Source organism: Leptosomus discolor, chromosome 1 (assembly GCF_034619465.1).
Source record: "Leptosomus discolor isolate bLepDis1 chromosome 1, bLepDis1.hap2, whole genome shotgun sequence".
NCBI classification, from domain to species: Eukaryota; Metazoa; Chordata; class Aves; order Leptosomiformes; family Leptosomidae; genus Leptosomus; species Leptosomus discolor.
In genome coordinates this window covers 9,705,288-9,720,728 of record NC_141391.1, presented here as the reverse complement: position 1 = coordinate 9,720,728, position 15,441 = coordinate 9,705,288, and the positions used below count along the sequence as shown (strand labels likewise).

At 40.5% G+C, this 15,441-nt stretch overlaps 1 protein-coding gene across 2 annotated transcripts in view; it reads left to right on the top strand.

Moving 5' to 3' along the window:
* Positions 1-15,441, top strand: part of NOX4 (NADPH oxidase 4) — a 107,633-nt gene that overhangs the window by 48,116 nt on the left and 44,076 nt on the right. For both annotated transcript variants that reach the window (XM_086481713.1, XM_086481712.1), the window contains exon 12: positions 71-131. In XM_086481713.1, the coding sequence (XP_086337839.1) occupies positions 71-131 (61 nt within the window). The remainder of the gene's footprint in view (positions 1-70; positions 132-15,441) is intronic.

Sequence of the window (15,441 nt, the reverse complement as noted above, 5' to 3'; positions counted from 1 at the left end):
TGTTCTTTGAATGCATTTTGTTATTTTCTTGTTACTCAGAAGTGGTCCTTAATATATTTAATATTTTTAGTGCCCTACAGATACCAAAGCAACGTTTGGGGTCCACCTTAAAGTAGTAGGAGACTGGACAGGTATGTAGAAAATCAATTCCTTTTCAGAGACAAATACCTTTACTTGAACTGTTATCCCTTTCTGGCCTCACCACAATTGTATATGGTCTCACTAGAGATCATTTGTGCTTGTTTTCCCAGAGTCATTTTTATTAGATTCTTGATGCAACCCTTGCTTTATTCAGATGTACATTTCTTCAGATAACGTGTTTGTCCAACTACTAACAAATCTTCTGATTGTAATGTAATAATTTTCATTACTCGTCTGTTTCTGCCTCTCTTTCTTATTTTTCGGTAGCCTGCTGCCCCTGTGCAGTGCAATGCCTCTGTGCGTAGTAGTGTCTGCAGGAGTGGTGAAATGTGCAGCTCCCAGATAAGCGGATTTTGGTGGCAGCAGTTTGGATGGCTGCCAGGTTAATTAACGCCTATGGTACACTGAGATTACAGGTTGCTTTCATGTTCTTCCATGCTCTTCCATTGCTCTTTGAATGTCCTCCAGACCGGGAGTGTAAGCCAGGATTCCCTGCAGAGAAGAATGGTAATTTGCTGCTCCCTGTGACAGTTGTATACTCAAGTGATAGTGGTCTGTATTCCTTGGTGGCTGACTTTTTTCTTGGTTAGCATATCATTTCCTTGTAAGGAAGACAAACACACAACACCATCTTGTTCATTTCTTATGAAGAAATGTTTGCCATGTTAATTTGTATCAGCTTGTGTCTTTGTGGAACCGTCAAATGAACTTGTTGCCCTAAAAGGGCTTAGACCAGGGAGCATAAGTCTCTGAAAATCTGTTGAACTTGATCCGGCTGCATCCTTGGCTGCGGAAGTCGCTGAAACTTTAATAGACAAAAGTTGGGAGGGCAATGCCGTATGCGCATATTGTCCGTAATCGCCCTGTTTTTCTGTTTTTGCTTGAAGTGGAGGATGTTGGCCAGAGTCAGGTTATGGGCCTAATTAGCCTCTGATCTGCCCCACTATGACAGCTCTTTTGTTGTTAAACATCGTTCCTACCTGGAAGAGGACAGTAGACTACTGGGACAAGTGGGGTGGAGATGTACTAGCTAAATGAGTGTCATGTTTGAAGTTTTCTGATTGCCTCTGTGGTATGAATTGCTCTCTATTAGCATCTGAATGTTATTCTCCCAACTCAGTATCTATATTCTCCACTGAGAGCCAGGTCTGCCTAGATAGGAGTGTGTAAGATTCAGGACACACTGTCACATTACAGAGACTGTTTGTTGGGTTAGTTTTGCTAAACAGGGCGCTCTCCCCCGGGGTCAAATGTACTGTCGAGAAGCAGGCAGTTTGCCCAACCCTTTATGCCGCATCTGTACCATGGAGCCCTGTTCTTTCTCGGTCCCTTAAGCCCTGTGACAATTAATGGTCTCTAATCCGCTGACTGTTTGAGGAAGGATTATATTTGCCACATTCCTTATAATCTTTCTTAAGCATGCTCTAATGGCTGCTTCTGCAGACGGGATATTGGGCTGGAGGAGTTTTATGCGACATGCTGTCATTTGAGCTCTTCTCATGACCTATTCTCTCAGCCTTTATCCTATTTATTCAAACTCTCTTTTGTATCACATTTTCACATCCCTGACAGTTTATGCCTGACACCAAAGAGAGTTAACAATTTATTTCAGATAACTCAATTACAAGCCTAAATTAAAAGGATGCAAGGAGTGCAGATATGCTGTGAAGTGCAGAGAAGAACTGGTTAGTTTGAGATGTTTCTCCTCTCGCTGGCTTCAGCTTCTGCTGCCTGCGTCTGGGAGATGTGATGAAAGAACAATTTCCTGCCATTATCTGTAAGGACTTGGGGAGGGATCCGTGCTGCCAGCAGACCAAGTTATGTTTCGGGTCAAGTCTCTGACACTGAGTTTTTTGTTTTGAAAATTTAATAGAAATAGCTTGTGGCCTTAGTGGCTGTTTTGTAGGTTGGGAAAGCAACTGCTTGTCAAGGGAAAAGATATAAGGGGTAATAGAATTCCCGACGAGAAGTTGCTGTTAATGGAAAGTCATTTATTGCCCATATCCCAGTACATATAATTTTAGTTGTCCAATAGAAGAAGCCCTAAGAAGCAGCTTCTGAAAAAGGCAGTCTCTCTAGAAGTATTTTTTTTGCATAGGAGCAGATATTTAGTAGATTTTCAGGCAATACTGTTATTTGCTTTTTAAAGCAATGATTTGAATAGTGAAAAACATAGGACGAAAAAAGTAGGAAAGAGAGGAAGAAACCTCAGAACCAGTATGTCTGAGACCTTTGCAAACCAAATTGTAATCCAGACCCCTAAGTGATGTATTTCTTGCTCCATTGAAATCAAATGATGCTACGTGAGCTTAGAAGAGCTGAGAACCTGTCCATATCGGAAGCAGATTTGAATAAAGGCACAACATTCCCTCCTGTTATGTAGGCAGCGGCATCCTTTACATAAATTTCCAATGCAAATCTGAGCTTTTTCATTTATCATCTGTGTTATGGTGATATTAGTAACTATATTGTGCTTAGTTTTCATGTTCATCACAAAGAACAGAGATACACAGGCACTGGTATCGCTGTAATGTGCCCTCAGCTGCCTGTGTGGCAGGTACTTTCACCTGAAATACTTCCCATGGCTCCTTTTGTAGACTTCTGACTTGTTTATGTGTGTAGTTTTGGATGAGATGAGCCAGGCCCCAAGCATGCCTTTTTCTCTTCATTCATTGTAAAGACAGGCTAGATATATACCTTGGAGGTAGTCAGTTTAGTGAATCGACAGTTGGTTGTGATTTTTCCCACGTAAAGTTTCCCAACATGTTTTTTCCATCTTTTGCCATGTGCCCTGGGTATTGTGAATAGTGGAGCAGCTATTACAGATCTCCCTAAAGAACGGGTTTGTGATAATGTAATTACTATCCTGACACGTAACTACTTAAGTCAGCATCTGTTGTATTAACAAAACAAAAATTTGTGGCATTGTGGTGGCTTGTACTATTAATGCAGTTAGTTTATCATATTACAGAGGTGAAACCTATGGGTGTAGACCACAGCTTAGTTAGCCTGTCAAAACTTAGGCACCCAAGTTACAGCGGGTTTACAGTGGCTGATCTGTGGTAATCGCAAACATGAGGCCCTGCAGGTTGGGTTAGCCCTGTGTATCACAGCTAAGTCAGCCTGTCTTCCGCTGCGGCTGCCTGGCAGTTATCGCAGCTGAGCTGCTGGATGGCAACTTTGAACCCTACAGTAACATTGGAGTCCCTGCAATGGCTCGTGCATGGATCAGAGCTGTGAGATCCAAGGACTGGCTAGTAAGCTGATCTTGTTGCTAGCCTCCTATCTAAACACCTGTTTTGTCCTGCTTCTCTCCTATCTCTGTGGTCACCTATTTCTCCTTAAGCTTTGAAAAAAAATTCTTGGCTTAGTATTTAGAAAAGGGTTTTTTGAAAGTTTTTTTTTCGCACTTACTGTCTAGTTTGTCCTCAGCGTTGTCATCTATCAGCTTCCTCTGTCCTTGCTGCTGCCTCAAGTACTACTGCTTGTTTAGTTTTAAGGCTGACATTTTGTCTGGCATCTCCAGAGGGAAAAAGAGAGGCCATGGGCCATGCCTCATGTCCAACCACTTGACAGCAGCAGAGAAAAACCATGGCAGTGTATCAAGACAATGTGTTTCATTCACTAGACAAACTTCAGGGTGTGAGACAGAAAGTGATATTGATGATGCCAAAATAAGAGACTTCTGAAGCCTTGCAGCATATTTTTGTGGAAAACAAATACACAGCACTCAGAGGTGTTGAGGTGAACTGCATGCCTTAAGGCAATAAAACATTGCTGTTATGTTGCAGTGAGTTGCTGGTACAAATTGATGCGGGACTGTTGTTAAAACACTGCTGCTGTTCTGCACTCTACAGTAATTTTTATCTTCTAGTGACATCGTCCTGCTGTTTAGTCGCGTGTGATCCTACAGGCATTCACAAGGCTTGTCCACCATTCTGAGCAGCATGGTATTTATTGTGGGAATGCTGTAAGAGCACTTTAATACCACCCACTGAGTCTTCGGCTTCTGTCCTATAGGTTACTAAATGTCATGGCAGCAAGAGGTGTTGGATGTGTGCAGGAACTCTCCAAGCTAAAGCCAAAACAGACAGGTCATGAGGTACTGATCTGCATCACTGTAGGTCTCGTCAGAAAATACATAACTTTGCTTAATTCTTCCTGCTAGAGATGAGCATATACACTTTCACTAGGTCATTTAGGTACTGACTACCTTATTTTGAATCTGACACGGGGAGGTTTAGATTGGACATCGGGAAAAATTTTTTCACAAAAGGGTTGTCAAGCATTGGAAGAGGCTGCCCAGGGAAGTGGTGGAGTCACCATCCCTGGAGGTATTTAAAAGACGTGTAGATGTGGTGCTTAGGGACAGGGTTTAGTGGTGGGCTTGGCAGTGCTAGGTTAGCAGTTGCACTCAGTGATCTTAAAGGTCTTTTCCAACCTAAACTAGTCTATGACTCTATGATATGAAGTTTTGTCAGATAATATAATCGTCCTTTTTCTGGAAGGTCCAGATTTGGAGAGGAAGTTTCAGGGCAAAAAAAATTCAGTTAAACCCAACAATTTTCCAGAACATGGCAAATGTATGAAAGCATAGATCTTGTTTAACTCCCTATGGACTAAAACCCGAGACAGCAAAGAGTACGCACCCCGTATTTCTTACAAAGAGACAAAAATTTTAAGGCAGTTGTTTGAGATTTTGGAGGCTGACTAAGGGCTTTTTGCATGCTCACCAGAAGAAAATAAACATACCTTTTGAGTGACTCTGAAGGAAGAATGATCTAAACTTGCTGGGCTGGGAGGATTTGTCAAATTGTTCAGGAGTATCTATGTGGCTGTGTTAAGCCCTTGCAGCTCCTGCTTTAGAGAATGCCTGAAGCATCACAAGGCTTGCTGTGCATTCTGCGCTTAGCTGGAATTTATCAGCAAGCATAGGAGCTAGCAAAGAAGCAATATTTATTTTCTGTAACCCCAGGGACAGTTTGAGAGATACTGAATTAGTGGATCATTCAGTCAGTATCTACTGTGTTCTTAGTAGATCTTGATTCAGACTGGAGGAATGTGTGAAGCAGAAGATGACAAGAAGGAATAATAAGACTACAAAGTCTTCCCTCAGGATGTGACAAGGTTGTCCCAGGATCACTGTAACTGCTACTGAGCTACTTTAAAAATATCTAGTCACTGGTGACGAACAGTTGGTCAACTCTTTTGCTATTACCTCAAGTTCTGTTTGATTTGGGCCTTTTTCATTCCATAATAACATGTATTTTGTTGTCTTTAGTTAATCCATGAGATCCCTGGCAGGGTATAAAGGTGTTAATGATGTGGAACTGTTGGTTGTTCCAGCAAAATCAATGTATGGTTTTGGAAGCAGAAGACAGAGGTGGGATAGATGTTATTTTCTGCTGTTAGATTTTATGACTGCTGATTCTTGTATGGTCAGTGAATCCTACCTACACTTCTGAGGAGGATATCAGAATTGAGTGCTAAAAAGGTTTAATTGTGTTCCTATTCGTATAATTTGGTAAATAAGTAATAAAAGCAGTACTGTTACATTACTGGGAGGTTAAAATGCCTTAACAATACAATTAGCTAAAGCATACCGTAAGGAATACTAGTTATATTCTTCATTGCCACTAACGTTCATTAATTATTTTATTATGACTCCAAACAAGCTCAATAGAAGACAGGATTAAGAGAATGGAGAAAAAGAAAGAGAACAGATTTAGTTTACTGCCTCAGTGCTAAAAGCCCCTTTCTTCTGATTAACGAATTAATGCTGAAGGTGAACACATCTGAATTTTTGGCTCCAGACCTGGATTGTTTTGCATTAGTTGAACTCCAGCTGACTTAGTACCAAAAACAGTGTAACTTGAGTCAACTCCGATTTGAACAGCTAATGAGTTTGACCTCTACAGGGAAAAAAGTTTTTTAGGTGAGAAAGTTGCCTTGGTGGACATTTTCTTCTACTCTGAAGTCCTTTCTTCCTGTTATTTGTAAACTTGCACCTTTTTGCTTATCCCAGGCTCTTTTATCATATAATAATTATGGAAAATGACATGGCTGAATGATGTAAATTATTTTTATCCTTGGATATAATATGCACAGGATGTGTGTATGTTGCTGTAGTTAAGAACTGATCCAAGAATACAAGGCTGAAGGATTCCTTGCTGTGCCTCAGATGTTTTAAGTACCCTTATGAACTACGGGAATGAAACCTCTGGAGCTTGTTAACATGTAGCAGCTGATGGGATGTAAATGAATGTAGTGAAAAAAAGCGAAAAGCCACTTTCTGCTTTGAAAATAGAGTCACAAGATAGAAAAGCTCTTGGACATGTATTTGAGTGGACTGCCAGGCAAATTTCTGGGTTTGTAATCACTATTTATATGCTGTGTTTGCATATTTAAGAAGGCAAAGTTGCTGTTCTGGAGTTGCCTGTGTTTCACCATTTTTGTTAATCTTTGCTTAGGAATGGTTAGGGAAGTCCCATTCTTGTGGTAGTTTCTGTGCAGAGGTGGACAGCTGCTTCAAGGAATGAATATACCAAGTCTGGCTGCATTTTCTGGTTCCTTTGTGTGAGCACCTTTAACAAGCTCAGGTGTGTAATGATTTTTAGAGAAATGGGAGAGTTCACATCAAAATGTCAGCTCTTCATGTGTGCCCGCACTTCCCTGGGGGCAATAGTGGATGCCACTCAAATTTTGCTGAAGAATCGCTACCAAACATCATCTTGTTTTGTTCCCATTTCATTGAAACTTCTCCCTCAGGGACAGAAGGAAAAAGCAGACACACTTCAAACTTGGGATTATGAGTTATCACAATTTGACTAACAATTGCTAGTTAAAATATCATAAAAGTAGATTTGAAAGGTTTCTTTTTGGGATCAATTTCTAACAGGTTGTGAAAATGCAGTAGTTAATTAGGAAAATGTATTTCAAATTTGGAACATTAAAAAAAGTAGGAAAAAATTCTGTAGGAACTGTTGATGTTTGTAAGCTTTATGATCAGAGGGGACAGTTACCTTTATGCGCTCCCAACTCCCCCGTGATGCTTTGGAATTTCTTAGAATAATTTATATACAGAAGTTAACATAAGCCAAACCCCAAACTTGGAGTTTAAATAGTCTGTAGATTTTTCAGCTTCAGCCTTGGAATGTCCGTGGGCTCTTTCTGTGCTGTTTATGAAAATGAAACTCAGCTTTGTGTTCATGTCATGATTTAGTGGGGTTTTTTTCTGTTTTGTTTTGTTTTGTTTTCCCCCTTCCTCCTTCATTTCAGGGCAAGAACCACCACTGGAAAATGTGTGTGCATTTTAGTTGTTGCCTCTTTGTGTACAAATACTTACAGCAGATGAGCACGGCACCTTTGAACCTTCTGTTTGGTTGATCTGTTGTACTAAGTTCAAGCTTTGAGACCTTGCATTTGTCTGGCTCTTTGCTTTCTGCACCCTTTCTGCTTCTAACATGCCTTTTAAATACAGAAGCGGCCTTGCTTTTCAGTAGAGGTCTCATCATTGGTTTGGGCTGTGGTGTGATTTAAAGTGTAGCTGTCTTTTGCCATAAAGGCCACGAGCAGTGGTGGTTGCTGGGCTATTCAGAACGTATCATACTACCTGGTATTGCTCCTTATTGCTTAGTCTCTCCTACCTGTCTGCTTTTTTCCACAGATGCCTTGTCTAAGCTTGGATTGGAAGGGAAAGGGGCTGTCACTTGCTCAGACTTTGTTTTGTGCTCAGCATTTAACTCTGTGGGAGTTAATGAAAACTCCCACAAAATTGCAAATGTCATCATGATCAAATAACATGGTCAAATGACATTTTCACCCTTATTTACACAGCAAGTATTTTCACCCTATTGACACGACAAGTATTGTGTAGCCCCTTGTTGGTATGATTATTAGTGCTGAAGTTCTAGTTAGGATATCCCATCTCATTTATTGCATTATTTTTTCTCCTTCATTCGTAAGTATATTTACCCCACTTTTCACCAGCTGCATGGCTTCATCCCAAACTTCAGAATTCCTTGAAACAACAACTGTCTGTTCCAAAACCTTTCTATTCCAAGGTACATTAAAATCAGTTCTGGCCTTATTCCCTACAGCCTCTTGCAACCCAGCTTTGCATTCATTTGTGGCACACACCTTCCTGTTGCTCGATCCAGTCCTTTGACTTTTGCCTGTGCATTGTTTCTCTCATGCATCAAGCACTAGCTGGAGAATTTGGGTCTCACCATAAAGAAATATAGCCAGTCTGTGATCCAAGAATCTGAGGGGCATCTTGCAGTCACATCTTCTCTGCCCCAGTCCTCCCCTGGAGATCTATCCCATTAAATCATAAATATTACTGATAAAAATCTGCAACCAGCCAACTATATAGTTACCCAGTGCCAAAATTCCTGTGAAAAGAATAGATATGTGACAGCCACAAAAGTGTTACCTTTAAAGAAACAAACCAAACCTCAGAACTTGCACTGAAAGTGCTGTGTCCTGACAGTGGGCCAACAGCAGGTATCCACAGCTTGTCAAAATAGATATTTTAGTATGTCTGCTATCAACAGAATAGAAAAGTTTTGTTTAGAATGTTTGTGTCCGTGCATTTTATACGAACTTAAACCACACACGAAACTACATGCTAATCACAGCTCTGTACTGGACTGTGAACCTCATGGTCCTGTGGCTCAAAAAAGTGGATACCCCAATGCAGAACACAGATGTGGGGGCAAGTTCCTAATGGGAATGGATCAGATTGCCAGTGCAATCCATTTTTTAATGTAAAGGCATCCTTTTGTGAGTGTCAGTCCACTAAATTAATTTGTAATTAAAACCCAATTTTTAATTTTTTATCAGGCTTTGAAATTTCAAAAGGCAGCGAGGCAGAAGTGCCTTAAATACTCTAAAGTTTAAGATGATGCAGAGTAAATGAATTGCTAGCATGTCCACATCTTGAGTGAAATTTGAAATGGTGTTTGCTACGTGCTGAACGTGGCATTTCTTAGTGAGATAAATGACTCCTTTTCTCAGTATTAACTAAAGCACTGTGAGAAGAAACTATGAGAGGGAATTCATAGGCTGGAAATCACTTTCCGAAATGTGAATGGGATTTCAGCCTGGCCCATTGTGGTACATGGAGCAGTGTGTGCCATGACAGCAATAAACGGCGCTTCGGTATGAAGTGCAGCAGCTGAGGGGCAGGGTGCAACGTGTATTTTGTTTCACTGACATTATAACCCACATTTCTGCAGCTCAGGCATGTTGTTCTTCCTCTTTTTCTTCTTTATTTAAAGCACTTCTTGCTCAGAATGGGGATAAAATGATAGAGCTGGTTTTGAAACGGGTATCATGATACTTCTTATTTCTATAGTTTGTGACATTTGTAGCAGATCAGACCAAAGTACGCTATAATGAATTAATATTCCATGAGAGGCAAGTTTTGTAGGAGAGGTAATATCTTTTATTAGATCAGCTGAAACAGCTGGAAAAAACAGGTTGTCTTTCAGGCATACAGTACCTTCAGTGGTTTGACAAAGAGGCAGCAAAGTCAAAGCAAAAAGCAGGGTGAAATAACATTCGCTGTTACTTTCTAAAGCAGTTTTTTCCTTGAGAAATATGAGTGATAAAATTGCCTAATAAATGAATAGATGTTCACCCCCTTTTTTAAAAAGTTGATTTACCTTTTCTATGGGAAATATCATTCGTTTCTCAGAAAATTCATACGGTCAAAAATACTGTCTGAAAGCCAAAAATACCACTTGTAAATGCTCTCCCCACTGCCTCTTAGGATTTGTATGTCTCCAGCTTGCTTTATCTTCTCTTGGCTGGGTTCCCAGTTAAGGGTATATTTGCTGTAATATGCTATGGTCTCACTCTCTCCTGGAGAAGGAAAGCACTTGCATCATGGCAGATACCATCGGCTGGCAGCTCTAACTGGGAAATGAGATGGGCATGTGAGAAAACTCCACTGTGACTTGCATGAAGTTCTGCATTTTATTTATATATACGGGCCCACACGTATCCCTAAACTTTCAGCATTTGGATGTGTTTTCTACTTTTTAATAGTTTTTTTAATCTTAAAATCTCAATATCCTACCTAAACATTTTGATTGAAAATGTTTGACCATGTATAGGGAGTAAAATTTGGACAATGCTTTACGCAAATCATCACTGTGCTTTTAGTAATTTGAAGGGACCTTGTTCCATGTGTAGAAGCTGATAAACAGTGGATGACTGCTTAGCTTTGTGACTTACCCAGAACCAGAAAATTTTAAGTTATGCTGTAGTAAATACCATGATAATGAGTAAGAGAGAATGGTTGTTTGCTGAGGAGAGAGCCTGGAAGATCTGTGGATCCAAACAGGCACATTTGTGGTTATATGTGTGTTGAATAAGGGGGAACTCAGTGGAGGGTGACATTTACTGAGTGCTGTTGATGCATTTTTCAGTGTTGAAGGGGGATTTTGGGGAGAGGAGGAGTTTCAGAGATTATTGGCTATTTTGAGTTTTGCTGAAATGGCTGCTGTGATGATTTTACTTTACTGTCAAGGATAAGTAGCACACCTACAGCCTCTGAGAAGCCTCCCCGTGTTATGTGAAATGAAAATAAATCCGTGGGCAGTTTGTGCTCTTCATTGCGATAAGCAGTTTTAAGGACTATCTCTTCCCATGAATTTAACATATTCCCTTATTCATTAAGCACACTGTAAGTGCCATTTCCTCAAGGAAAATGCCACAGACACCCATGCACATTTTCTAAAGCTGTGATGCTTTGCTGTGCTTTGCCAAGTGGCTGGTGCCAGCCTAATGGCACAGGGCTTTCCCTCAAGGATTTCACTTACATTGTGTTAGCTGAGTGTCTCTTGAGCTTAGCTGTGACTGGCTTGAAAAAGGCAAATTTTATAATTAAAGGAAGACATTTTTATAATTTCTGTTATTTGATATTTGCATTTTTTAATGGGTTGAGGGGATTATGCTAATTGTGCCCCGTTATTAACAAGCATGACAAATGAAATTTTCTCAGTGCAGTTTCCAAATAAAGCAGCATTTCATCAGTACAAAAATTTGTTTAGAAATAGTATTTCTTTAAAAGTCTCCCATACTTCTGAACCTGTATGTACCAGCATGTATCATTTCTCTGCATGAAGAGGTTTTTATCATTTCTGTGCTGTTTTGTATTGCTGAGTTTGTGATGGTGCATCGATGCATTGCTATAGCCAGGTCATGACTGGTAACTAAAGGATCAAAAGGTTCGATATCTAATGACAGCTTGTACGTTACAAGAATTGGCAAAATCACTTTTTCAGAAAAGTACATGTCAAACCATTTCCTTACAATGATGTGAGAAACTGTGTGATCTAAATCATGTTAAACCGCTGGTTCTTTGTTCTAGAAAATAGTTATCAATGTAGTATAACATAGTAACATTTTCAAGCTTTTCTCTCCCATTCACAGCTGGGAATACTTTTCCTGTTGACTTGAGTAGTAACAGATTTTCTGTCATGTAAAAACATGTCTATTTAGTATTTCATTACATTCATAACATCATGATGGTTGAAAGATGGAGATGACAATCTGGTAGAAAATCCCGCAGCGCGTTTTAAGGAGAGTCTACACGAGAGCTAGTGCTAAGTTAGCAAATATATGTACTTTTAAGAAATTATTAATTAAGAGTAAACAAAAACTACACAGATTAGGTTATATATAGTAATTTATATTCAGGGAGTGGGCTAGCCTAAATTATCAAAAATGACTTGTCTAATTCTGATGTAAGAACTAACAGAATTGCTCACAGCAGGGAGCAATTAAACCAAACTTTTGATACATTTCCTGAAACACTTGTGTGCATTACATTTTATCACCTATCCAAAACAAAAAAAAACAACGGATAAAATCTATTCCAATTGCCAGTCACTCAAATGATTTCCTGCTCAGGTTTTGATATTGCCCTTTGAGAGATGTTATAAGAAATGGAGCCTCAAATGCGATTAGATCTTTGGAAAAAATGTGCATTTCTTCCCAGTGGATCATCCCCAGTTGACTAGCAAAATTTATATAGAAAATAGGATCCAGCTGAGCTCTGATCACTTTATCCTGTGTTATGCTTCAGTGCAACTAGTGCTAGGAGTGCTTTTAGAGAAGAACTTGCACGTGTTCTGTAAAAGACACAGGCAGCTGAAAACACAGGAGAAATTATCTTTATGTATAAATGGAGTCCCTTAATACCCTATTTCTTCTTTTGTTTCTTATTTGGAGCCTTGTTACTGTTATTTCTAGCATTTCAGTTTAGCTAAGTGGTTGTCTGGATAGGCGTTCCCCCCACAGGGTGTGTATCAGAGCTGTTGTGTCAGAGCACCCTCTCCAAGTGTTCAGCCTATTTCAGCTTTCCCCCTGGCCCTCAGTACAGACCCTGAGAACAACTTAACACCTGCGGTGTAGGTATTCACACAACTTAGCTGTGAGGAAGTAAGTTATGCTTAATGACCTTACTAACATCAGTTAAGCCTGAGTGATTTGCAACATCATTCACAGCTGCAGTTGGCGGGAGGAGGGCTGGGCAATCTCACTGCTGCCTTGTATTACAAGGCAGAGAGTGAGGGTGCCTTAATAAGGAAACTCGTATTCTCTTTTGAAAACTCTTTTTTCTTTGGCATTTTCCCTTCCCATCCCTGCCCCAACTATGGGAAACCAGCATCTAACCTGCCCAGTGTGTACAAAGGCTATGGCAGGGCATTGTCTTGACTGCATGTTTACCAGCTGTGGGGGCAGTTGCCTCCTCACCTGCTGCGTCCCTCTCCTCAAACAGACGTGGGTATGCAGTTTTATCCAAAGGTGGCAATCAATGGAAACAGCACAAAATATTCATTTTTTTTTTTTCCCATAAGCAGACCTGCTGATTATATCACTTAAAGAAATTTAGGGTGACTTTTAAGAAAGGAGTTGGGACATACTTAGCAGTGTTGTGTCTGTAGGGACATCCTTTGCTAGGCCAAAATCTGCTAGTGCTTCCCTCCTATTCTGTTGTAATGGAGTAGGAGTGCTTTGTACAAGCCTGGCCTGTTGTGTGTTTTGGGTGTGCAAAGTATTTTGTGCATCACCCACCTCAACAACAGTGGCCAAAGATAAAATATAATCTTACCAGCCCTAAATCACCCTTTATGTTGCACAGGGAAAGGTTTGTTAGATCTTGAATCTGAGTCTCATGGCATGTAATTGCTCCCTCCCTCTTTTGTTCTACCTGCTTTTACCTGGGAAGGAGTAAAGCAGATGGAGACAGGCTGTTGTAGGTGTAGCCAAGTGACAGAACAAGAGGCAGTGGGCAGAAATAGAAATACAAGAATTTCTTTTTAAATGTAAGAAAAAGCTTTTCCACTGCCAGGGTGGTCAGGCACAGGAACAGGGTTTCCTAAGAGGAGTAGATGTTCAAGACCCAACTGAACATAGCTGTGAGCCACTTACTCTCACTGATCCAGCTCGGAGCAGGGGGATTGGACTAGATGATCTCCAGAGATCGCTTCTACCCTTGACTATTCCGATTCTGCAAGTTTATTATGCAGCAATTTATTTGCGTATTCATGCATAACACTGGAAAAGTGAGTGGGTAGGACCAGGCTATTCACAGTTTCTGCCAGTATCAGAACTTTTGGCCATCAAATACAGTCAGTAAGACACTATTTCTGGGCAAACATAAGATGATGGCTCTTCATGTAGTAGGTGAGAGACATATGGAACTCCTTGTCAGAGGGTGTGGGATGGATTAGGAGGTTTATGTCGGGGGCTGGGCAAGTACTTTAAAGAGAACTCAAGGCATTTCTGAATAGACAAACCACCTTAGGTTCAGGAGATCCACTGAGGTAGAAATGGTTGGAGGCTGGGAAAGTGACAGCAGGAGGGTCTTGCCCTGTGCTGATTCCTCCATAGATGTCTGCATGTGAAGCAAGATATTAGGGTATGGAGGCCCTTAGTGTGAAGCAATACAGCCTGACGAATTGTGCCTTTGCTCAGCTTTGGAGAGGCATGTCCCCTGGAGCTTTGCAGTGCTGGATAGTATTGCAGTAATTGCACAGCTGAATAGGAGCTCCATTTCAGTGTTAAAATCCCACGTAGCTTTTGAAGGGTTGGGCTTTCTCTGGTTTCTGTATCACATTACAAGTTACAAAGAGAGAACCAGCTGAATCCTCCCTGTCGCATAATTGAAGGTTTTGGTTTTTTTTTTTGTAAATGTAAGGACTTTTTAGATCAAGTCTCACAACTTTACCTTAAAGCCAAAAAGGGATATACTGATGCCTCATCATTTCTTCTAGCATGCTGTGAAAGTGGAAAGTGCACCACTAGTGAAGAAAATGGTAGTTGTGCGTCCCTGCACTGGCTTATGGGGAGTTCCAACAGCAAAGTACAGTCCTTCATGGCCAAAGGGAGCAACTGTAGAACTCAGTGCTAAAAAAAAAATCTGCATAAATAACATATGCTTCAGAGCATGTATTTATAAAGATATATTTTAAAGTTACTGTTTTGTGTTGTTTCTAAACCCTGTTTTACTATTGTGCTTTATAAGTGTTGAGTTGTGGAATGAACTCTACTGTCATGACAGAAATAGTCTTCAAGTATAGTAAATACCTCTAAGAACAAAAAAGTTTCTTGGTTAAGTCATTGGTTTTGAGCTCCAGTGGTCTAGCTAATCCCCAGCTCTGCCAGGGAGTTGCTGTATAACCTACAGAAGGATTTCTAACTCAGTATTGAGCATTGAGACTGCTTAAGTTTGTGTTGTGTCCACTTCTCTTCAGTGGCTGACTGGGGAACCCAGGTCCAGCAGCATAGCTAATAGGCAGTCTGGATCGCTCACGGCTGTCTTGTCAAGTAAGGCGTACAAAATGCAGTTTAAGTATGGTCCTCAGCATCTCTCTTCCCTGTTTTGAAACAAAGCAAGTGGTGCTTTTTCCTTCCCAACGTTAATCATCCAACCTTTTAAGGTTCCTTGGACGAGAACTGCCTTTTACTCTGTTTCTTCATTGGCTGGTATATGGCTATAGACACATAAATCGTGCAATATGTGTGATTATCATGTGAATAAGGGAGGTCTAGTTAGAAATGAGTCTGTCCAAGCTAATTTTGACATAGGAGGTGGGACATTTTAAAGACGTAAGAAAGCACCTAGATTCCAGCAAGGAGAAGTTGTGCTGGTGCTGGAATCGGAGGGAGGATGATTTCCAGCTGGTAAGCACCAAGCTTGAGAAACAGACGGAGCTGACTGCTTTTTAGGAAGCAAATGCAGGTTAGGAGGGAAAGCAGGGTGTACAGAGACTTTCTTCTAAG